The sequence below is a fragment of the Mercenaria mercenaria genome, chromosome 9 (assembly GCF_021730395.1).
Source record: "Mercenaria mercenaria strain notata chromosome 9, MADL_Memer_1, whole genome shotgun sequence".
In the NCBI taxonomy this organism is placed as follows: domain Eukaryota; kingdom Metazoa; phylum Mollusca; class Bivalvia; order Venerida; family Veneridae; genus Mercenaria; species Mercenaria mercenaria.
Genome location: NC_069369.1, coordinates 60,499,276 through 60,522,965, shown reverse-complemented (window position 1 = coordinate 60,522,965; position 23,690 = coordinate 60,499,276). Strand labels below are relative to the sequence as shown.

Below are 23,690 nucleotides of genomic sequence, written 5' to 3'. Positions count from 1 at the left end.
CTTTCTTGTACTTCTTCATTTAAGACATGCCTTACCTGAAGTCCAATGATAAGCTGTTGTGAGAGGTCTGGAATAATGGAAACTTACATCCACTGACATGTTCGTTCAACAAAACTGGTTTGGTACAACTTAAACGGAATAATTATCTGCTGCAGAAGGGAAAAGGATATAGATCTGGTGTGGTCCATCTGGCTGTATGTATGTAAGTCTGTCAGGAATTGAAAATGTTTATAATTCAAAAATTATTTTAGCTAGGCTCACCAAACCTCATAATTATTAATTAGCACATGACCATGTTTTATTATCCCACTTTACCCTGTGAAAGCAGAGTTTTTCCCCTTGATTTGGTAAAAAGAAGGGATTTTTGACTGTCTAAGTAACTTATTGGTGGACCTTCCTGAAACAGTACAAATGTAGATAATGCACAACTTTTATCATGATCACCAGTAACTGAAGAGTTATTGTCCTTTAATTATTTGATAGTCCATAAATTCCCACATAATAAAGTAATGCATTGGTGGATCTTGATGAAATTTAATACAATTATAGATTACTATAGGGCAGTGGTGCATGCCCATCTTTCATTAGGATCTCTTCAGTAACTACAGAGTTATTACCCTTTAATTATTTAAAATTCATGAATTCCTACAAATAGTGTAATCCATGGATGGATCTTAATGAAACTTAATACATATTTAGGTCACTATAGGGCAGCAATTCAAGCACAACTTCCATCAGGATCTCTTCAGTAACTGCTGAGTTATTGCCCTTGAATTGTTCTAAAATTGATAAATTATCACATTACAGTAATCCATTGACGAATCTTGATGAAATTTAATACAAATGTAGATCACAGTAGGGCAGTTGTGCACATGCAACTTTGTCAGGCTATCTTTTTTTAACTTTAGACAGTTATTGCCATATTTTCATGGTTGGATATCTGGGAAATAAATCACACTATACTCAAATCAGTGAGTGAACCAACTGAACCAACAAATTATGACACAGCCTGTGTGTATATCTGGAAATAACTTATCTTACAAAATATAGTCCCCTCAGTCACAGAACAACCTAATCTGGCTTCTTTTCATGCGACATACCAACTAGCAAAAACAAATTCATTCATTGATTTGTGATTGATAAGGCATCCCATAGAAAAGCAAATCTATTGAGAAAAATGGGTTACCTACTGATAGAAAAAAAAACTTGTTCTGCAGGAAAAGTAACATTTCCTCAAATGACAGTATTAAAAGTTTCAAAAATAAAAGTAAAATTAGTAGTCTGAATTTGAAATAATTCTGATGAACTGCATATGGTTTTATTTAATCTTATTTAGTGACACCCCCAGATTACTGTATTTGCTCTACCAAAAGCCCAACAAATGGTGACCAAAATGGAACTGAGACTGTATATACTCGGAGATCTTGTTCACCTTGTCTTCTATCCCATAAGAAATTCAAATTTCAATATAGTAGAGGAAGTATGTTATGGTATGAAATAAGTCGGTCATTTTAGGAGATAAATGTGCAGTCAATCAGGGGCTCAAACCTTAGACTCCTCGCTTACAAGGTGAGTGCTCTACTGACTGAGCTAACTGGCTGCCTGACATAATTTTTTAATTCTACCCTACTGTATGTGACTAAGTTTGTACCATGACATACAGACATACTCCTAACCTATATTGAACTTTGTCCCCGAATTTCTTTTGGGATAGAGAATAAGGTGAAAATGATCTTGGAGTATATACAGTGGTGGTCCCACATTTGTTATCAAATGTTATAGTGAGAAAAATGTGCAGTCAGTATGGGGCTCAAACCCAGGACCCTTCCCTTATGGGCAAGTGTTCTACCAACTGGCAGCAGTGACACATATTGTATCCTACTGTAACTTAGTTTGTACCATGGTATATAGTTTACAAAAATAGCTTTACATTTAGGTCAATATTATGAAAACAGTTTGAGTCTTATTTTAGTTTCTTTTTGAACTTAATCCACCACCCGTATAAAAAATAGTGCTGCTGTCACATGAAGAGATCTCGACAAATCTCAACAAAATAGAGCCCCATGTGGTTCTGGGACGATCTGTGTATGAAAAGAATTGGAACCACTGCCTTACCCTTGCATGATCGTAAGAGGCGACTAATAGGGTCTTAACACTTGGTTTTGCTGTAACTCTGTGATTCCAGCAGGTATGCAAATTTTGATTCCATATCTCATGTTTTTATTTCGATGTAAATGAGATGTGAAACCAAAATTTGTAGTCCTGTTTAACCTATACTGTGTTGGTGCATCGTAAAACCCAAATAAACAAACAACAAAATAGAAGATGTAACTGCTGCTCGGGGAAGGCTGTAGTTTCTTTTAAGACCATTTGCAAAAATAAAGATCTCAAACATCAATTAAAATCTAATATTGTGAGCCTACAGATATTGGTATTTCAGTGTTACAAGTTACCTTGAACCACCATGACACTTTAAGCATTGCTAAATTGTACCCATCTTATAACCACGGTTTAGTAAAATTCTTATTCTGCAGCAGAAAAAACATGCACCAATAAACTTATTAAAGAAGAAAATATATTTAAAAAACCTTTGCCATGTATTTTATAAACAGTGTTCACAAGTTCAGTACTACAATAAAATGGAGAAAATATTTTTAAAAGCAGTGCAGTTTAGTTACTAATTAGTGAAAGAAGTATGTTAATAAATATTGTATTAACAGATGTGAAGGTGGATGTAAATCAACAGATTTTTGGTCTGCAGTAAAACCCTCAATTTAAGACTGTCTTTGTAATAAAGATACTATCTAACTTATGCAAAAATATCAGATTGCAACAGTGTTTATTAATTTACTGGTATGATATTAAAAGGATGCTGCTATCTCTTTGAAATGTTTCTTACTGATGTTCACATGTTGACATATACTTTTATTCAACTGAGCAGTGGTGAACTTTATTTAACTTCAGTAACACTTGTGGTTCATTCTGAGTTGTTGGGTACATTTTTAAATGATATATGATTTACTTCCCTTTAATGCTCTTGATTTGTAAACAAATAGCTGTAATTTTGTATTTTTTTTTTTTGCAAAGGATGAGCAAAAACAAATCATATACCTTCCAGAACAAGCTTCTACTGGGTATGTCCTATCATTGTGACTGTAAATCATCAAATTTTTACATGCAGGTTCTCAGATTTCTTGAATTTGCGTCTTACTTAATTTCGGATACTTTATTTTCGGATAAATATTTTCTTGTTTAGTTTAATGTGATGAAAGATGCGACTTATTTGAACCACTCTTTAGTCTGCTTCCTGGAAAATCCAGCATTGGTATCATTTTTAAAAATTTAGAAGGCTTGGTCCCCGTGGGATGCGAACCCACAATCCCTGGATTGAGCAGTCAACACCTTATAACCACTAGACCACTGCTCCCCTTATCTGGTTTCAACAGTAACGCTCTGGTTACATGTATAATGTATTAATTGACTAGAAATGTAATTGCAGTTAAAACTCACTACCTCAAATTCCAGGGGATTGACCTAGTCAAAATAATTCGATGTTCAGATTGTTTTATATTTGTGACTGGCAATCTAAATGTAAAAACTTGGAAGGACCAAAATAATGGAGGATGAATCACAGTACACAGTCATGTAAAGTTATTGGTTTTACCGCTTGCGCATATTGGCGTGTATAGCGTGTATACACACGGTAAATGTTAATCGTATACAGTGCTTTAGGGTATAGCGAAATTTAGGGGATAGGTTGATAAATTTTATATTTAGACTTGAATTATTGTATAAATTTTCATATCATTCTTTTACTGGCATGCAGACAGACATTCTGACATACATTTTAAATGTTTGCTTGTTGTGTCATATTTCATATGTATTCAAATAAAAATCGAGGCTATCCGTTACTGACTAAATGAGTGTGTATGTAAAAAAAACATCAATGAATGAAAAGTATTTGATAGAAATTTAAAAAGCTGAATGTTTTTGAAAAGAGAATAAATTATTATTCTGATTTATAGCAATAAAATCTTGGGAAGTTTGTTTAGGTGTAGATTATAAACTAATAATGGAAAAGTGACCAAAGCTATCCTGTACACCCTAAACCAGCACGTAACTATGTAAACAATAGCATGGAGAGAAAAAATACATGAATTTCTATCAAAGGCTGAATGTTTTGAAAAGAATAGCTGTTTTCTGTCTGATATACAGAAAAAAAAACTACAAAATTATGTTTCTTTGAATTAGAATGCAAGAAAATTAGTTAGCTATCCGCTATACCCTAAAGCACTGTACAGTACCTACATAGGTTTAAATCACAAGAAAATTCATAAGTTTGGATATTATTTGAAAATTTTTACATAAATCAATGAGGAATTGAATCCCCTTTTGATGCATGTAAGTTTTATTTGAATTTATGGCCAATTCGTGAAACAGTCGGCATTTAAACCTATAGCATGTAAAGCGTCGGCAGCAATGGAAATTTCATCGGTAATTGCTTCAACTATTTTGGTCTTTCAAGTGTTTGATGCGAGTGGGGATATTGCCCATATGAAAAAATTATCTCAATATTTCCTAGGATTGCGACAAATTTATTGGACTAGGATTGACCCAAATTAAACAAGACTTAGCCATATATAGAACTGTTACGTCGATTTCGATGCACTTGCAGTAATGTCCCAGTGCTGAAATTTTACATAACTAGGTTGAATGTAGTTTTCAGCAATTTTTTATTTTTACTTCTTTACAAATGGTATTCATTTTTAAAGGGGGATAACTTTTTGAGAATATTTTAAGTATCCATCGTACAGGACAGTATGGCAGAACATGTAATGGTCAGGTAGATTGTTGGTAAAGATGTTGTTTGTTTATCAAATATTTCTGTGTTATATAGATATACTCCTAAACCTTAAAATGATATTTTGAGTATGTGTTTTCTGCATGCCCGGACATGAAAATGTCTGAATTTTGAGATAAGTGAGTTCAAGATATCGAGTTTCAACTGTTAATACAAACTCCCCGCAGTGATTACCTCCCCTTACAGGTACATAAATTATAAATTATAATGAACGCAAGGGAAGATAACTGCTGTGAGGAGCTTGCTGTTAATATTGTAAAGCAGATGATTTGTTTATGGTATTGATACAATAACCTTAACAGTGTTCGAAGAAGCTGATTCCGATATCATAGCTAAAGGTGATCGAGAGCATTCCTTTAGCATTTATATGATCATACAAAGAAAATGTTAACATTTACAATATATATATCAGTGTTAAAGTACTACAGTAAGTTACACACTCATAGTACAAGTAATAGGACATGTAAGACAGCATGATAACATTTTACTGGCTGCTTTTCTTAGAGGGATGGTATTATGGTACCAGTAATATACCAGATCATAATATAAACCATTTGGATAAACTGAATGAGTAAGGCTTTGGTGGTGAATGGTTGTATTTTTAAACATTGTCAGATATTGATTTATTTTTATGTTATTTTGCTATTATAGTCATGTCATGGTTTATGAATATAATATATTATATGCTTACAGTATAATTTTTATAGGGGCCAGAAATGCTTATAAATCTGACAGTTTGAAAACCATTTATGTGTACCTCAAGGTGTACTGACTGTGGCAGTCAGTTGTTTAGCTTTTTATACTGGTGTTTTCATCTTTTCAGTATAATCCTTCAGTTCCTTGCCATGTCATACCATTGGCCTTTACTAAATTATTTGTCAGTATCAGGATCAGCTTATACAGAATTTTATCTATATTTTGTCCAGTTAATATCTATTAGACTAATAATACAGCATAATTATATATCAATTAAATAAATACTGTATTTACTTTCTTTGTAGATAACCTGGTAAAATCGTTCTTAGGGCCATCAAGAAGGTAAAATGATATATTTTGTTTTGGAAATCATTAGCATGATGTAATGCAAAACTCTGAAACTTCATTAAGTTAAACTTGTTCAGTGTAATATTGTTTGGCCTATAGTTTTACATTTCCTGTTGACAGTCACTTGTGTAATAATTTTCCTGTTTTTAAGGCAAGAACATTTTCTGTCATTTCACTTAAAGGTATCTCAGTCACAGCTAATATTTGAACAACTATCATTGAAGCGAAAATTTTAAATAAAAAAAACAAAACATTAGGCCATAATTATGTTATGTTCCTGCTACAAAGTATAATTCAGAGATGTTGATTATCAAGTTAATCACCATTTATTAGTAACAGCATGAAATATATGTAATAAGAAACCTTTAACTTTGTAGATTATGTGAACTAATTTAGTTAAAGATTTAAGTGTAAAATAATTGCTTTTTTTTTTCAGGATAAAGTGTGTTGAAGATGAAGTCGGCAGTCAATATTTCAGATATGCATCACTTCTTCTTGAACATCTTGATGTTGAGGTATTTTTCCATTCATAATTTAGAGCAGTAATCTGGCATAAATACATTAGTCATGTAAAAGGATTTTATTAACCCTTTTGAAAATTAAGATGCTATGCTGCAGTGTATAGGTATGATGGTTCAAACTATTGTTACAAGTTCCAAAAGTTAGTTCCAAGCTAAAATCCTTTTGGTTATTATCCTCCGCCAATGAAATATGGGGGGGGGGGGGGGGGGTATTGAAATGGCGTTGTCCGACCATCGTGTGCATCCGTCTGTCCGTCCGCAGCCATTTCTCAGTAACTAGCAGGTAGAATTTCATGAAACTTGAAATAAACATGAACCATCATACTGCGGTGATGCCCATCAAGTTTTTTTTTGATTAGTCAATTTCCCTTAGAGTTATTGCCCTTGATTTAATGAAAAATGCCCAAAAGTGTCCGTCTGCAGCCATTTCTCAGTAACTATCAGATACTGCGATGATGCCTGTCAAGTTTTTTCTTTTGTTTAGTCAATTTCCCTTAGAGTTATTGCCCTTGATTTAATGAAAAATCCACGTCTGCAGTCATTTCTCAGTAACAAGCTGGTAGAATTTCATGAAACTTGAAATAAATATGAACCAATATACTTTGATGATGTCTGTCATTTTTTTTAATTGGTCAATTTTCCTTAGAGTTTTATTGTTTAAAAATCAACAGATTTGTACATAACAAACCAACCAATTGGTAGACTTTCATTAAACTTCTTTCATTCTTTTCCATGAACGTTTATTATAAACATGTGAAGTTGTGTACCCACACCTGGCCACCACCTTGCCTTGGTCACCCCCCCCCCCCCCCCCCCCCCCCCCCCCCCCCCCCCCACACACCCCCACAAATGTAGCCTGGTAGTGCACATCATCAGCTTGTCCTACTCAGATGACATTTTTGAGTTATGGCCCCTTAAAAGGAGGGCATTAAGTGGAAATGTAGTGTGAAGGAACCATAGCTGTTTCTTTACCGAATTATTCCCCTTAGATATTTTGCTCTACGTGACTCTTGTTGTTGAACTTTATTGTACTGGCAGTATATTTTTCAGCAGTATCATCATCTGCAATAGGCTATTAGACAGTAATTATACATTGAAATATGTCTCCATTTTATGGGGTTCTTTTGAGTACTTCTAGTTCACAAGTGAAGTAACAGTAGTGATAGCTTCTCACAGCAAGATCAAGTAGATATATTTAAAAACTTTAATCAAGACAGTCACTGTAAACATGCCAAGAACATAAGAAATTGAAACAGAACACATTAGGAATCAGTAATTTATATGTTATTTTTACAGCACCCAGTATATCAGTATATAATCAGTGTATCCCAGGAGTTTAGGAAACGATTTGGCGCCAGAGCAGCTGACGATCTTCTGTACTATATCCATTCCTGGTCCAGGCTTGCAACATACTTGAATGAAATGGTTTGTATCTTTTATAATGATGTGTCTAGCTTTAGTTTTGATCATGTCAGTTGAAAATTTATGTGCTTAAAGGTATACTAGACCCAGTTTCATATTTGAAAATATGATCAATTGCTAGAGATACTGTTTATGTAAACATACCATTAACTTAGGTTATGTGGATTAATGGTACTATGCATTAGGCTTAAAATTGTAAACACCTTGTAAATGTTCAGCTAAACACAGCAGAAATGTGTACTACCACAAAAAATGTAAGTTCTTTTACTTATCCTTTGTTACTGCCTGACATTTATTTTTAAATCAATTTAAATTGTTAGTCAAGTTAAATATATTTGATGAGGATTATCTGCAAATGAAGTAAATGTCTTAAAGCCCCAACTTTTACTGCCCTGGTAGTAAATTTTGTAGGAGGAGCCTATCAAATAGCAACGCTACACTGGGATGTCAATTAACTAAAAATAGTTTGCTTATCAATGATTCACCAACAGATGTAAACAATTGCCATGCTGTAGCAGACGAAATCAAAATATGAACTTACATTTAAAGGCCATATGTTCTGTTAATCCACATTACCCAGATTTCTTCTTTGAAATTATTGGTTTTTCTTTTTTTAATTGGTACACTGTATGTTCTTTCTGGATTTCTTTTGTAACTAATAATTTTTTCAGAAGTAGAACCTCTGTTTACATTCTCATTCCAGTCTAGCAATGCCAAATTAATCCTCATTTTATATGTACTTGATCCAAATGATATCCTTTTGTCCACATATTGTAACAGTGCATTATTGAATGATTCCACGTAATGTGTATCCATGCAAAATTTGCATTTTTCAGCATTTTTATAGACTTGCAGTCCTTTTAAGAAGTCTGTCAGGATTTTTTCAGCTGTTTCACTTTTGATCAAATATTTGGAACATTCATAATTTTGGTCAGTCTTACACCTCGATGTAAGAAGACAGTTTTCGTGATCGCCCTTATAGTGATCTATCAAATTCAAAAGATTTTTTCTTAAAATATCCGCATTATTTTGACAATTTTTCATTGAATGATACACATGAGTTCTAATAGAAGCACCTTTATCCCAGAGTTCTTCATGCCAAATTTTTCCGTGAGTTGCTTTTTGACCAGATGTTATTTTTTTGGCAGCTTTTGCAATTGACTTTGTCATGTGCCATGAATCAAGGGCATTTTCAGTTGGGCTCCTTTCCTCTTGAATGTACTTATTTATTTGATTATTGTTATCATGTGCGTGAATATTGACAGGGCAAGATTGTTCATCCAAATTTTGATAAATTCTTTTAACTCCAATAAGCTCGTGTCTTTGAGAGCATGGGTCATCATCCTTTTTTGACACAGTTTGTATGTCCAAAACTTTGCTTGTTGCCTGTCCTAGGCACACTATATCACTAAATGCTGCATTTTTACGCCAACAATGGCGTGCGTCAGTAAGTATATTTATTCCAGTAATATTTTCGTCATCTGGCAACATAGCAGCTGTTGATGCAATTTCTTGTTGTAATGCGTTTTCCTTAGATTTTTTGGTTTCTTGTGAAATAACTTCTTCATAAGATTTTTGAAATTCTTTCAGGTATTTTTCTCCCATGTCTCCAATATTTGATGCCTCGCAAAATTTGCCAAATTGATTTGGTAATATACCAGATGAAAAGTATCCATGAGCAATCCTGGCATTCACTAGGAATTTGCCATTTTTCATGTGTGGTGATGATGTCCATGAAAATGAATGCTGAGAATCATCACATTCCATATCCATTGACATGACATGCCGAAGCATTGTAGTCCCTCTAACTTGTAAACTTTGAGGACACCTTGACGAGTGTGACTCAACTTGGGAGATTAGTGTCCGTAAAGAAGTCGTACTTCCAACATACAGCTGATCAGTTTTGGCATCTTCTTTCTGTATTTCTTGGTACATGTACATAGAACCCTCAACATCTGTAGGATTTTGATTTCTATCTCTTTCACTCGGAATGTTTTGGTTTATGAAATAATCAAACACTCTGTGTAATAATTCAAATGTAGACACAACATTTAACTTTCCTTCACCAAGAAATATTTTCAGTTTATCCATTTTGTTCAGTAATTCAATTTTGTCATTTTCCTCCTTGTAGTAATACTCTAGTCTTCCTCGAAGTCTGTTTTTGGCTAATTTCTGCTTTCTGTTAGATTCTTTTCTGGCTTCTTTTGAATGGGATGGAAAGTCCTGTCGTTCTTTTCTGAGGTCATCTCGTAGTCTTTTTAATGGTGGCTGCTCATTGATAATATCCATATTTTGTTCATCCATTTTATATCAGTTATGACAAAACTAGAAAAATTGCATTCCTCACAACTTATTAGATTAAAATGAGTGAAACCTAAAATCCAGCATACTCATTTGACATTTCTGACACTGCTGGCACTGGTCCATTAATTGAGATAATGTATCAATCGATGTAGAAATAATAAACTATTAAAGTCTGGAATGTAGAACAATAAGCACCCATTAACAAATGTTGCTGTGGCCAAAATTATCAGAGTTTGATAAAAGTAAACACTGCAAGTGTGCATGTTTGTGAGGAAAGGATGGATTCTAATTTTGTTGCAAATGAGAAAAAAAGATATACAGTGGTCATGACAAATAAACAAATTGAAATCACAGAAGGATTTTTTAATTTTAATGGATGGGACATACTTATAGAACATGATGATACATACTCTCCTAGTGCTGTTAGAAGCCAGCATGTTGATGAATCTAATAATGCAGATCCAGAACAGATGTCTGTAAATGTATGCACAACTTCGACAGAAAATGACGGTAACTGTGTTTTGCAACAAGAATCAAACGTTTGCCAACCAGCAAATCAAGATAAATCTAACCAAGAGGATAGCCAAAGTGATCAACCCAGGGATGACATTCCATGTGTATTTTGCTTGAATTTTCCATGTGTGACTGCAAGTCCACAGTCATGGCTCGGGAATGGTCTAACAGCTCGTCCCGGGAATAATATCATCAGGAAAAGATTGTACAGAAAGTTTTGGACAATGCTAGATCGGAGAGGTTTATGGAGTAATACTGTTTATTTGGAAAGAAAAAATAGTGCTATGACAGAAGCTCATGTTGAACTGACACAAAGGGAGTTGATGCCAGATTGTGTATTAAACCAGGTTCGGACACTGTATCCAAATCCAAAAGGAGTACCTTACATGGGACATTATTGGTGAACCATTGTATGACAGTAAAACAGTATAATTTTACTCATAAAACTTACAACTGGATTTAAAACTTTAATGTAAATACACTGAGAAATAAAATATAATGATCTATTATGATATTTTATCAGTTAAATACCAATTACTTTTCTTCAAAAATAAATCACAGCAAAGCTTTACATGTAACTGGTGTTGATTTCATTGATTAATGACCCTCTCTGCTGTTTCAGGATTGTTTATAAACATTACCACGTGGGAACTGTTTACATTCTTTATCTCTCCTGGGTTCATGACCCCATTAGCTCCTCCCGGCAAATTCAAATTTTTGGCAGTTGGTTTAAATTTTTTTTTTGAAAGTATACTTCACAATTTTTTGTTTGTAAAAATAATTGCACCATTTGATAAAGCATGTTTCAATGTATGTTTATGCAATTTTTCATTTTAAAATTAACAGTAGTTCATTCAAAATTTTGAAAAAGGGCTCCCTGATGTGAAGCATGTATAATTTACATAGAAACCTGCCCCAGCGCCATCTTCTGGCCTTTATATGGCAGTTGGGGGTTTAAGATACAATACTGTGAAATCATTAAATTTCGTGGGCATGAAATTTCGTGGTTTTGGTAAAAACGGCAATTTCTTGGGGATATGAATTCGTGGATTTCCACTTTTGAGCATAAAATGAATGGGAATTTTACTTGTTTGTTGGGATTTAATTTTGTGGATTTACTCAACCACGAAATCCACGAAAATTAGTCCCCCACGAATATTAATGATTTCACAGTATACAGATACAGGATGATTATGGTCTGTACTGTTTGCATTTCTGTCTGTTAATTTTCACTGTTCACTATTCAGTCAGTTAATTTTCAGTGGACACCCATTCAAATAATAAATGGTAGTGCCTAAAATTGAATGATGGACCAGTTCATTTTTGAAATTTAGCAGGCTAAAGGTTAAAAAGTAATTCTTAATAAGTTCTCATGATTAACAAAATTTTGAAATTTACTGACAGTTTCTGAAACATGGTGTTTGCAAATGGTTATCTAGTATTCATCACTATGTTTTTATTACTTAAAAAATGTTCTATCTTTAAATGTCACTTTTGCAGGGGATTCCAATGGCTAATGTTACTTACCATATGAAAGCAGTTATAAATGAATGTATTCAACACATTGAGACTCGAAAGATTAGAGTTTCTGAAGCAAGACAAAAAATTGTCGCAGACAGAGACAAGATACCTAATTTTGATGATGTCGGTGCTTATCATGAAGATAAGGGCATTAGTATTTTGAACAATTTGCAGAAAAATGAGGATGTTAAGAAAGGTCCTACTGCGGAACATTTAAGTGATCCAGAGTGTAATCCAAAAGTTGATTCAGTTGCAATTAAGATAGATAATGCTAATGATAATGTAGTAGAAAATGACTCAAAAGTTCTACATCATATACAAGAAATGATTGTTGGCCACGAGACGTGTAATGATAAAGAAAACTTTAATAAGATTTGTACAAACAAATCAGCTAGCTATCTGAATGAAGATGGTGTAGAGTTTATTCATTTAGAAATGAAAAACAATGAATTAGAAAAAGAAGAACTTGATGATACATCTGGGTTTTTTGATGATGTTGAAGCTATGAAAGGAGATTGTACTGAAAAGTTTGAAAATTTAAAAGGTGATCAAAGTGAAAGTACTGAAGATGACAGAAACAAAACAGATCAAAGTGGTGTCTTTGATGAGGCTGTAGAAGATGAAGAGAATTCTAATGATTCTGGGGCAATTATTACAGATATAGAAAATCTGAAGAGGGACATAGAAAATGACTTGAAAATGTTAAAGGACAAGAAAGAAAGGCAGAAACAGGTTAATATATATAAACACAATGCTAGTAGTACACAAAATATGGATCAAGAACATGCAGATATTGATGAAGAATTTGATAGTTGCTTTGATGACTCTGATTCTGAATTCAGTGATTGTTTTGAAGAAAATCATTATGATAAAAGGACAACTTATGAAAAAGAAGATAATAGGGAAAGCAAAAATATTGCGGGGGATGAGGAGTTTGAAACAGTAGAATTTATAATTACTAACTCAAACGTGAAAGAAAATATGAAAAGGAAAATAAATGATTCAACTCTCAAACCATCTCATGACAGACCACCTAAGAATTTATTAGACAGTTTAAATTCTAAAGCTGATGCTGCCAAGGCAAATCAAGGTTCTTTTGATATAAACATTCAGAAGTGTCATAAAGAATATTGTAAGACAAAGGAAGTTTTAGGCATTGCTGTTAATCATGAGGCGTTGAGAAAAGTAGATCAGATATTGAAAAAAAATGTTGAGTTAAACAATATTGAGAAAAAGACACAGGAACTCAGTAATGTGTCACAAAATCAAATGAAAGCAGTTATTGGTAAAGAAAATTTGAAAATTAGTAGTCATGATAAACCTGTCAAGTCAGATTGTATTGAGGGACAGAGGAGTGGACATGGTTCACTTCAAGGAGGACAGATACAACAGATAAATGCTTTACTTGGTTCACTTGGAAAAACAACTAGTACAGCACCAAGTAAAACAAATGTTTCTGCGTTAAAATTTCGTAGCAGACATTTCCGGGAAGAAGAGTCTGAACCATCAGGTGGAAGTGATAAATATATACCAAATATTGACCATGTAGAGCATAGTATTAGAAATGTTATCAATCGTAATGAAGATGCAAACAATTTTATAGTTAAAGAAAACAATGTAATTGATGAAATCTCTCCATACTTTGAACAAAGTTCTGGTGCTCAGCAAGATATTCAAAATTCATTGCACACAGCTGCTTTAGTGTCTGAGAGAAAGTTGAATGTTACTGCAGGAAAACCACCTGAAATTCTGAATTTGGACAGCTTGAACTGTATGTTAAAAGACATAAACAATATATCCAATAGAAATATGGATAGTAGGACTGAAAACTTACAAACAGCAGCCTGTCATTCTAAAGGCAGAGACACTGATTTTAGAGAAATATCTGAAAATGGTTCAGGCAGTTCATCCAAGCCCGATATGGAAATAAGAATTGTAAAGACGAAAGTTGATCATTGTATGCCTGAAAACATGTCCAGTTTGAAGGGCACAAAGCCAGTAAGTGTAAAACATTCAAGTGTATTTCTAAGAAGTAGACATATGAATACAGAAGCAGAGTTAAATGAGAAAAGCGAAGTTTTAGAAAATTTCAGCAGAATAAATCCTCTAGATCAAGAAATTTCATTTACTGTGAAAGCAAAACATATTGATGATTGTAAGTGTACTGGAGAACAGGTGTGTGAAAATAAAAGTCAGTTTGAAGACATGAAAGAAGAAATGAAACATTTGGTTTGGGGTGTGAACTATGATGGAGATGACGATATAAGCAGAGCTGTGTGTGATATTGTACTGAAACAGAGCAAAGATGGAAACCCAAGGTTAGTTACAATAAAATGTTTAAGAAATAATACATGTATATCCCATACAGTGATTTTGTCATCGAACAAAATCATTAAAGTTCAGAGGCGAAAGAATTTTATCATAATGGGACAGAGATAACACAAGATCAAAGATTATTAACTACATCCTTGACAACATTCATCAAATACATTTGGCATAGTAATTGCAATTTAAAAACAGTGATTTTGTGGCAAAATAACATCAAAAAATGATGTTAGTGACCATGCTTGTAGATTAACAGAGAAAAAATACCAGTCTGTCGGAAATATCGTCAACTTTAATTTGTGAAAAATTCATAACAGTCCGTTGAAAATCAGTAGGTGGCGCATATTACTTTAAGCTAGTTAATTCTTTCACAAGTTCCTTTTTATTTATTGAAATGCAATGCTAGTCAAAAGATATACATTTGTTAATTTGTCTATTCATGGTAATGAAATTAATGTTTGTACATGTTTGCAGGCTGAATACCAACCTAGTAGACTGCTATACCAGAGCTGGTGCACACACTGCCTCTCTAGAGGTTATTGATGGAGTTGTTGTACAAACATCTATAGAGACAATGATGACACTACAGAAAATCCATGGAAAACACTGTAGAGCATTGGTAATATTTAAGAAATAATGTATAGAAAAACTGTGTTTTAACGTTATTAATACACGGAAACAGGTTATATGTCCGCGGAATAATTTTATGAGGGCGTAGCCGGAGTGAGTTGTTCTGGCAACGTATAATCAATTTTGAGTGTAGTAATTTAGGTAAAACACGATTTTGCTATACATTATTTTGATTCTAATATGCCCTTAATCTAAAACAGTAGATAAAATATAGTAGTGCTCTTTCTTGGTCTCAACAAAAACGTGACGTCATTTTAGCGTAAGCGTGTTTTAACAGAAATGGTCCTATTAGAATTTTTGTAAAATATAACAAGTTATTATATACCTTACTATAAATAGTTGCAATACTGCATTAGACAAAATCCTGTAACCCAGGTCAAAAACTGAAAGTGGGCAAAATAACCGTAAGTGAGCAAAATAACTAGTTATTGGACTGCCATGGATGTGTGGCATCATTTTTGACATCATTTTACCCCATGTTGTCCCCATAAAAAATTCGTCAACGTTAATATTTCATATGATGAAGTGATTCAAACAATCAATGTAATTGTTACTTGGTGTAGGTGTATAATAAACAACACATACAGTAGTGTTCCTTACATGGTTATTACAGCTCCCAAGTCTATATTAGCACTTGTACTTCACCATGTGAATATAGGATTAGTTGTTCTAATAACCACTCCAGGCCCATCATTGCCATTTAATGTGTGTGGTTTAATGCCCTTTTCAACAATTTTTCAGTCATAAAAGCAATGGTATCTACTTGTAGCAGTGAGCACAATGCCAAACTTTTTAGTGCTGCCTTACAGGAATATCTCCTCATAGACAGGTGACATGATACCCCACCCAGTCACATTATACTGTTTCTGGGCTGACCAGTCCTAGTGCTATCCACATAATGCTTAGTGCTAAGCCAGGAGGCTACTAGTACCATTTTTCATGTCTGGTAAAATGCAGTCAGGCAGCGAACCTATGACCTCCTGCACACAAAAGGGGTGCTCTACCACTAGGCTACCAAGGCGGTTTGCCATTTAATAAGTGTATAATGTAAACAACCCTTTATTTGTATTTTACAGCTGGTTAATGCAGACCTAACAATGACGTTCAGACATAAAGGTTATAAACCAGTGAAAGTAAAAGAATTTTCTTCCCTGGAGAGGTTTTCCTGTGGTAAATCTAAACTTGATAGTTGGCAAACAGATATCATTGATGTCTTGAAAATGGTATGGTTGATTCATTGTTTCATTAAATGAGCCGTGCCATGGGAAAACCAACATAGTGGGTTTGCGACCAGCATGGATCCAGACCAGCCTGCGCATCCGCGCAGTCTGGTCAGGCTCCATGCTGTTCGCTTTTAAAGCCTATTGGAATTGGAGAAGCTGTTAGCGAACAGCATGGATCCTGACCAGACTGCGCGGATGCGCAGGCTGGTCTGGATCCATGCTGGTCGCAAACCCACTATGTTGGTTTTCCTATGGCACGGCTCAAATGTTTTTAAACCATCTGACATTTAAGACGTAGTATATCCCAAAAGGTGATTTGTCATTGAATAAAATTTCAGATGCCAAGTTATAATAATGGCACAGCCAGTGTGATATAATGATAGGCATCTGAATGACATTGGCCAGCCATTCATAAGAATTGTAAAAATTGGACCACTGTTTAAAAGATATGGCAGTTTGAAATTTAAGAGAATGGTTAGCAATGGAGACAGCCATTTTTGTGTGCATTTACACTTTGCTAAATGAGCCGCACCATGAGAAAATCAACATAGTGGCTTTGCAACTAGCATGGATCCAGACCAGCCTGCGCATCTGCGCAGTCTGGTCAGGATCCATGCTGTTCGCTAACGGTTCCTCTAATAGCAATAGGCTTTGAAAGCGAACAGCATGGGTCCTGACCAGACTGCGCGGATGCGCAGGCTGGTCTGGATCCATGCTGGTCGCAAAGCCACTATGTTGATTTTCTCATGGCACGGCTCAAATTATTTATTTAGTAAATGACCTTTTGATTGAGTTCAATATGCCAAGCATGATAATATAATTCTGTCTGTTTGGAAAATGTAGAGATATTATTTTACAGATTTAAGAAAAACTGTTCAAAGAAATAAAAAAGATAGATGTATATTGTTTAATTTTGCTCTTGGAACAGAATGACTGTCATTTTGATCAAATATTTAAATGTTCATAACTTCCTCAGTTTTAAGCTGATTTTGAAAATTCTTCCACTGTCTGATTTTCAGTTGCAGAAATAAGTAATTTTTAAACAAATTTCCTTGTATACTAGTTTTTTTTGTATATTTCAGCTTTTTATTGATGTGCTACTTGTAAAGGGCAACATATCAGATGATGTAGTAAGTATCTGTGAACAACTTGACATAGTTGCCATGGATACCATTCCCTATAAACAACTAGTTCAACTCAGTGAGGCCATGGAAGTTGATATGGTAACCTATGTTACCTTGGCAACGGAGGTTAGTTTTGATTCACTTAGTTGAGTGGTCCAGAAAGTTTCCCAGACATTTATCTTAGTAGGGAGAGTGCAGATCTATGGATTATAGGGTTGTGAGTTCTTTCCTAGGGCGAGGTCTATGTTCTCCATGACGATTTGATAGAAGACATTGTGTCTCCAGTCATTCTGTCCTCCACCTCTGACACATGTGGAGAAGTTCGAAATTACTTGCACAGGACAGGTTATAACTGGCATAGTATCCAGAAACTCTTGTAAGGTTAACTGTGTGCCATTACATGGCTGAAATACCACAGTGCTAAACCCTAACAAACATGTTCAGAAATGTTGGAAAATTAGAGGCCTCTATGGTCAAGTAGTTAAGGTTACTAACTTCTAATCTCTTGCCCCTTGCTACTGTGGGTTCGAAATTTCATTTGGGGTGTAGAATGTTTTCATGTGAGGAAACCATTAAGCTGGCTTACAGAAGGGTGGTGATTCTATCCAATTGCCCACTTATGCCTGAAATTAAGCCGGAAAGGGCACCTGGAGTCTTCCTCCATCAAGTGTTTGCAAAGTCAATGTATGACCTACATTGTGTCTGTTTTGCACTAAACCCAAGGAAAGTTATTAAGTGTATATGATAACAAAATGACAGAATATAATGTAATTTATGCTTCTGGTCAGCACACATAACTTGTCACCTGAGTGGAAGGTTTATTGCAGCAGCGTAGAAGACAGTAATGAGTTGATAATTATATTATATACTATAGATGTATATGTCTTTAATTTTTCCCAGAACAATTGACTGTATGTATACATCTGAGATACTCCCTGTATCTTATAGTCCAGCAAGTTAAGAGGAGTAAAATTGCTAGTTTCCTCCATAGTAAGGCTTTAAGATGCATACTTGACATAATATTTTACAGGATAATGTATGTACAGGGATCTCTATTTCACCCCTGCAGCAGAACTGGTGTAACAAAGTGGATAGAAGTTGGTATAGTAAAGTGGACACTGTTATTTCACTTGCTGAAAGCAATCCTCAGGTAAGGGTATTTAATGCCACCGTGTCAAATAATAGCTTGCATAGCCTTTTAGTTTTATATTGTTAACAAGTGAGTGAGCACACTTCTTTTTGTGAACCAAACAGTCTATGTAATAATAATTAAAAGTCTGTCTGTTAGAGTCTGTATGTCACAAAGTTTATCAGCGGAACTCCGCTGGCAACTCAAGGTGGATTTACACAAAACTTCACAAAAATGATCATTGCCGAGCTTAGTTCTGCATTTCTTAGGAATATTCCTGTTCATTGATTTTCAGTAGAGTTATGGCCCTTGATTTATTAAATTTATGATATTTTAGCCACTTCTTTTTAGCTCACCTGTCACATAGTGAGAAGGTGAGCTTTTGTGATCACCCGTCGTCTGTCGTCAGTCCGTGCGTGTGTGCGTCAACAATTTCCTGTCTGCATGATAGTGGTTTCATTTATGATTTTATTTTAACCAAACTTGCACACAACTTGTATCACCATAAGATCTCGGTTCCTTTCTTGAACTGGCCAGATCCCAATATGGGTTCCAGAGTTATGGCCCCTAAAAGGGCCAAAATCAGCTATTTTGACCTTGTCTGCACAATAGCAGCTTTATTGATGATTTGATTTTTACCAAACTGGCACACAACTTGTATCACCATAAGATCTTGGTTCCTTTCTTGAACTGGTCAGATCCCATTATTGGTTCCAGAGTTGTAGCCCCTGAAAGGGCCAAAATCAGCTATTTTGACCTTGTCTGCACAATAGCAGCTTTATTTATGATTTGATTTTTACCAAACTGGCACACAACTTGTATCACCATAAGATCTTGGTTCCTTTCTTGAACTGGCCAGATCCCATTATGAGTTCCAGAGTTATGGCCCCTAAAAGGACCAGAATTAGCTATTTTGACATTGTTTGCACAATAACAGCTTCATTTATGATTTTATTTTAACCAAACTTGCACACAACTTGTATCACCATAAGATCTCGGTTCCTTTTTTGAACTGGCCAGATCCCATTATGGATTCCAGAGTTATGGCCCCTATAGATATTTTTTCTGAGGACCTTCTTGTCCGCAAGTCCAATGATAACAGGTGAGCGATATAGGGCCATCATGGCCCTCTTGTTTATTATTGTTTGAATTTCCACCAAGCCTTACAGAAATGATCAGTGCCAACCCTTATTATGGATATTATTAGCATGTTCTGGTTCATTTATTTTCATGTTCTTTATTTGTCAAATTTTATAATGTTTTTGCAGCTTCACTTTCGCTATTGGGCATGTTTTCAACAAGCATGTCTGTGCTACATCTCCTATACCACTGATTGAAATTCCACCAACCTGCATAAGAGTGATCAGTGCCAAGCCTAGTTGTGTACATCCTTGGAATGTTGTAGTTTATTGATTTTTACTGGAGATATGGCCCTTGATTTGTGGCAATTTACAATGTCTGCTTGTTAAGTGGCTAGAGACAATGTTTTTCATTAAAAACAATCTCTAGTTAAAAGTGACTACAGTTGTGCAAGTAGTTTCAGTTTAAACGGAAGATACCTCATTTTTTATTTCTTGCTATTTATGAAGAGCATTAAACTTCCACTGTATCAGCTATGTGCTCAATCCTCTGGTGAGTTAAAATTTCTTGTGACAACAGACAAAAGACAATGCATCTCAAATTATTTGTACTACATTTTTATGTCTTTTTTTACATACTAGCGATATTTGATTCCTAAATACTCAGCATGATTTTACAGACTGTGATATTATATGGTGTCTCACCTGTGTTGATAGACTTGAAGGAGCAAGAACTTTGGGAATGCCTACTTCACGTTTCCTCTGTGTTGCATCATGGGTATTTGGTGTTAGGTGCTGGACAGACTGAAGAGGATTGTGTCGGGTTTCTAAGTGATAAATTGGGTAAGTATCATTTAATACAATATTTTAACACTCAATGCCTCTTTGCATTGATAAATAAATCATATTTTACAAGTATAAAATTTGGATTTTATGTTTATTAGACACACTTGCATCCATTTCTTTAGGAGTGACTATGTACATTGCACTTTACACCTTCCATAATGCTCTTGGTTTGATCTGATATTTGCTCTTTTTATACATCTGTCAAATGATAGACATTGCCCTCTTAATTGAAACTGCAGCTAAGAGCAGATTTCAGCATAAAGGAAAATCTATGAAAAGTAACACTCAATCACTGGGCTGCAATCACCACTTTGCTCTAAAAGTGTGATGAATTCTGAAAATACACTGTCACTATATATTATAACTGTCACTATTTACAGAATATCAAGTGTTGCATTAGAAGATTTGTTAATTGTACATGTGTATTTTTTTCTACAGAAAGTATAAGAAGAGACCAAAAGTCAGTGACCAGTCACAACATGCAGTATAAGCAAGTTGTGCTTGATTCAATGATACCATCGTTCCAAGATTATTCAAGGTTATTCAGAGACAGTTCCCTTGAAGCAGGATATGCCCTGGAGGGTTTTAAGGCTAAAGTAAAGACATGGAAACTTGCTATAGATACTGTGACTACAATTACCAATATTGATAGTTATATTGTAACTGGTATCACAGAGGAAGATACAGACCAAAGAACATTGTAAAATGATAGAACGACTGGCACCACAGAAAAAATATTAACTGGAGTGATAGACACCAGCTGTAACTTATCACAGCAGTCAAGATTCACAGAAAATATCACAGTGGCAAGTCCTTACTGTGATAATACATTGTACAGGTGTATATCAGTTATTATTTCAATATGGAAAATAAAAACAAAATGTTAAAAGAAATTACAATAAAAAGAAATAATCTGGTTAAAAAGAAAATAGAAAGAATTCGCACACATGATTTAAGGTAACCATGCATGTGTGTCCTAACCTCACCCCAAAACGAAAGTTACATACCAGTTGAAGACCAGGAGTCTTCTTAGACAGTGTGGTTGTTAATATCCCCAGTTACATTCATGTCTACCCAAAAGTAAAGAAAAGTCTATAATTTTCCTATTGCATCCACTGTTTTCTGCATATTAAACCATGAATATTTATTTGATTGCTTACAAAATGTGCTGTATGTGATATGTTTGAATTTGATATTTTGCATATTGTATAATACCTATATTTGATATATGTGTTATTTACTTAAATAATCTAACTTTGATACTGAAATGAAATACAATGAATTTAAAGGAGTTCATCACAATATTTTGTGCGCAGCTCAATCGCGCAGCAAGCGATAACCACTGTAAAGTTCAGGATTCGCCGCCGAAAGTGCATGTCGGATATGCAGCGCACTAGCGCCAAAAATATTGTATGTACTGACAATATAGGTCGTGCATCCATATTTTACCTTTAAAAGTAATGGTGTTTTATTGGAGGAGTAGTCGTAGGAAGTGCTCGAATCGAATACATTGTGGACAGCCAATTTGAAAGTAATCTATTTCGTCCAGTAATGATGCAGCTGGCTCCAAGTCAAATAAAATTCCAGAAAATCTTAACGTAGATCTATCTCCTTCAAGTTCAGATGTGACTTCCTAAAAATGTTGTTATACTTTTTGTGCCCCATCCCGCATTTTACATAGTAAGACCAGAGTTATGGCCCTTGACAGTCAAATTGTACTTAAAGGGTCTAAACATTTGTGTCTCATGTACCTCAAAAGTATATGCGCCAAGAGTTATGAAACCACACAAGAATTAAATTCAGCATGCGAAGTTGTGCACCAGTGCTTTTATTTGTGGTTTCACTCAGTAAAACACAGATTTATGTCCCTTGACGTGGTCAAATATATACGTAAATGGCATGTGAAAGCTTGTGTAGCACGTATCTCAAAAAGTATTTGACCTAGAGGCATGCAACCTTAAAGGAGCATTATTTCGCATGTGAGTAAGAAAATTGGTTAAGAAACTGATAATAACATTGTGCAATTTGTTTTGTAAGAAAAAAAATGTTCATAATTTTTAGGTGGGTGGGGTAATGAAAAAATACTTTTGTGGGTGGAGTGAATATTTTTTAATTTTTCTTGAAAACAAGCACTGGTTGATATTATTTTTTTGGTTTAATTTTTTTTTGTCTTAGTTCTAGCTTACATAATATAAAATTTGGTAAAATTCTGTCCGCTAGATTTTTCATATCATTAAGAAATACTTCGTGTTTTTCTCAGTTTCAGATACTTTCGACATCTGTCAAGAGTAATGTTTCTGAGTTAATAAATCTATATGTTGACATTTTATGCATAGTTATACTGGTTTCATTAATTGTGATGCATAAACAGACACATCAGAGTGAAACTTTGAATAAATAGTTGTTTGCAGTAGTTTTATTATGACATGTATGTATTGTTTCTTGAGACAAAAATACCTATTTGGTGTTCTTAATAAACTTTGAATATCGAAAAAAGAAGCACGGGTACCTATCATTTTTATTTTTTATTTAATCTTGTCATACATCAATCTATGAATATGCAAAATTACAAAAAATTCTGTCCGCTAGAAATAATTGTGAAAAACATCTTTAAATCACATGTTGCTGCTTTGTGTCCATTTACCATCCTTATCAAGCATTGGTAATTTCAATATGAATAATCTATTTATTATATAGAATGTTCTATTTCTTGTTCTTTTGATCAAGGACTGAAAATGACGAGTGCTGATTTCATACAACAATAATTAATAGTACACACCTGATAGCGGGAATATATATCCAAAGAGCTGTAAGACATAATCAGAGCCAAAGAGCTATCATAATACATTCAAATATAAATGTAGTATATTCAGATCCAAAGAACTGTACTATATTATCAAAACCAAAGAGCTATAGCTATAGCTATACAATTAAGTGAGATATTAAAGAAAAAACATCAACGAAATGCCTTTCAGACACACTGGATCCCGGAAGGATACAAGAATATATATATTCAAAGTCAAAGAGCTACAGCTATAGATATAGATATATTCAAAGCCAGAGCTGTATTACATATTCAAAGTCGAAAAGCTATAGCTGTACAACATATTCAAAGCCAAAGAGATCTAAGATATATTCAAAAGTCAAA

General features: G+C 34.3%; 1 protein-coding gene across 1 annotated transcript; it reads left to right on the top strand.

Moving 5' to 3' along the window:
- Nucleotides 1-96: 96 nt before the first annotated feature.
- On the top strand, nucleotides 97-23,380 carry LOC123546233 (uncharacterized). Its single transcript, XM_045332427.2, has 11 exons — nucleotides 97-202; nucleotides 5,863-5,899; nucleotides 6,342-6,420; nucleotides 7,723-7,851; nucleotides 12,166-14,504; nucleotides 14,986-15,130; nucleotides 16,218-16,364; nucleotides 17,447-17,614; nucleotides 18,519-18,638; nucleotides 20,377-20,539; nucleotides 20,981-23,380. Exons 4-11 carry the CDS (start codon nucleotides 7,849-7,851, stop codon nucleotides 21,244-21,246), a joined length of 3,351 nt encoding a protein of 1,116 aa, XP_045188362.2. The 5' UTR covers nucleotides 97-202; nucleotides 5,863-5,899; nucleotides 6,342-6,420; nucleotides 7,723-7,848; the 3' UTR covers nucleotides 21,247-23,380.
- Nucleotides 23,381-23,690: the final 310 nt, after the last annotated feature.

What these genes read in the sequence shown, in the direction of transcription:
- LOC123546233 (XM_045332427.2), top strand. An exon ending in GAAAACACTGTAGAGCATTG is followed by an intron (nt 15,131 to 16,217) that starts GTAATATTTAAG and finishes TGTATTTTACAG; the next exon opens with CTGGTTAATGCAGACCTAAC. An exon ending in TCATTGATGTCTTGAAAATG is followed by an intron (nt 16,365 to 17,446) that starts GTATGGTTGATT and finishes TGTATATTTCAG; the next exon opens with CTTTTTATTGATGTGCTACT.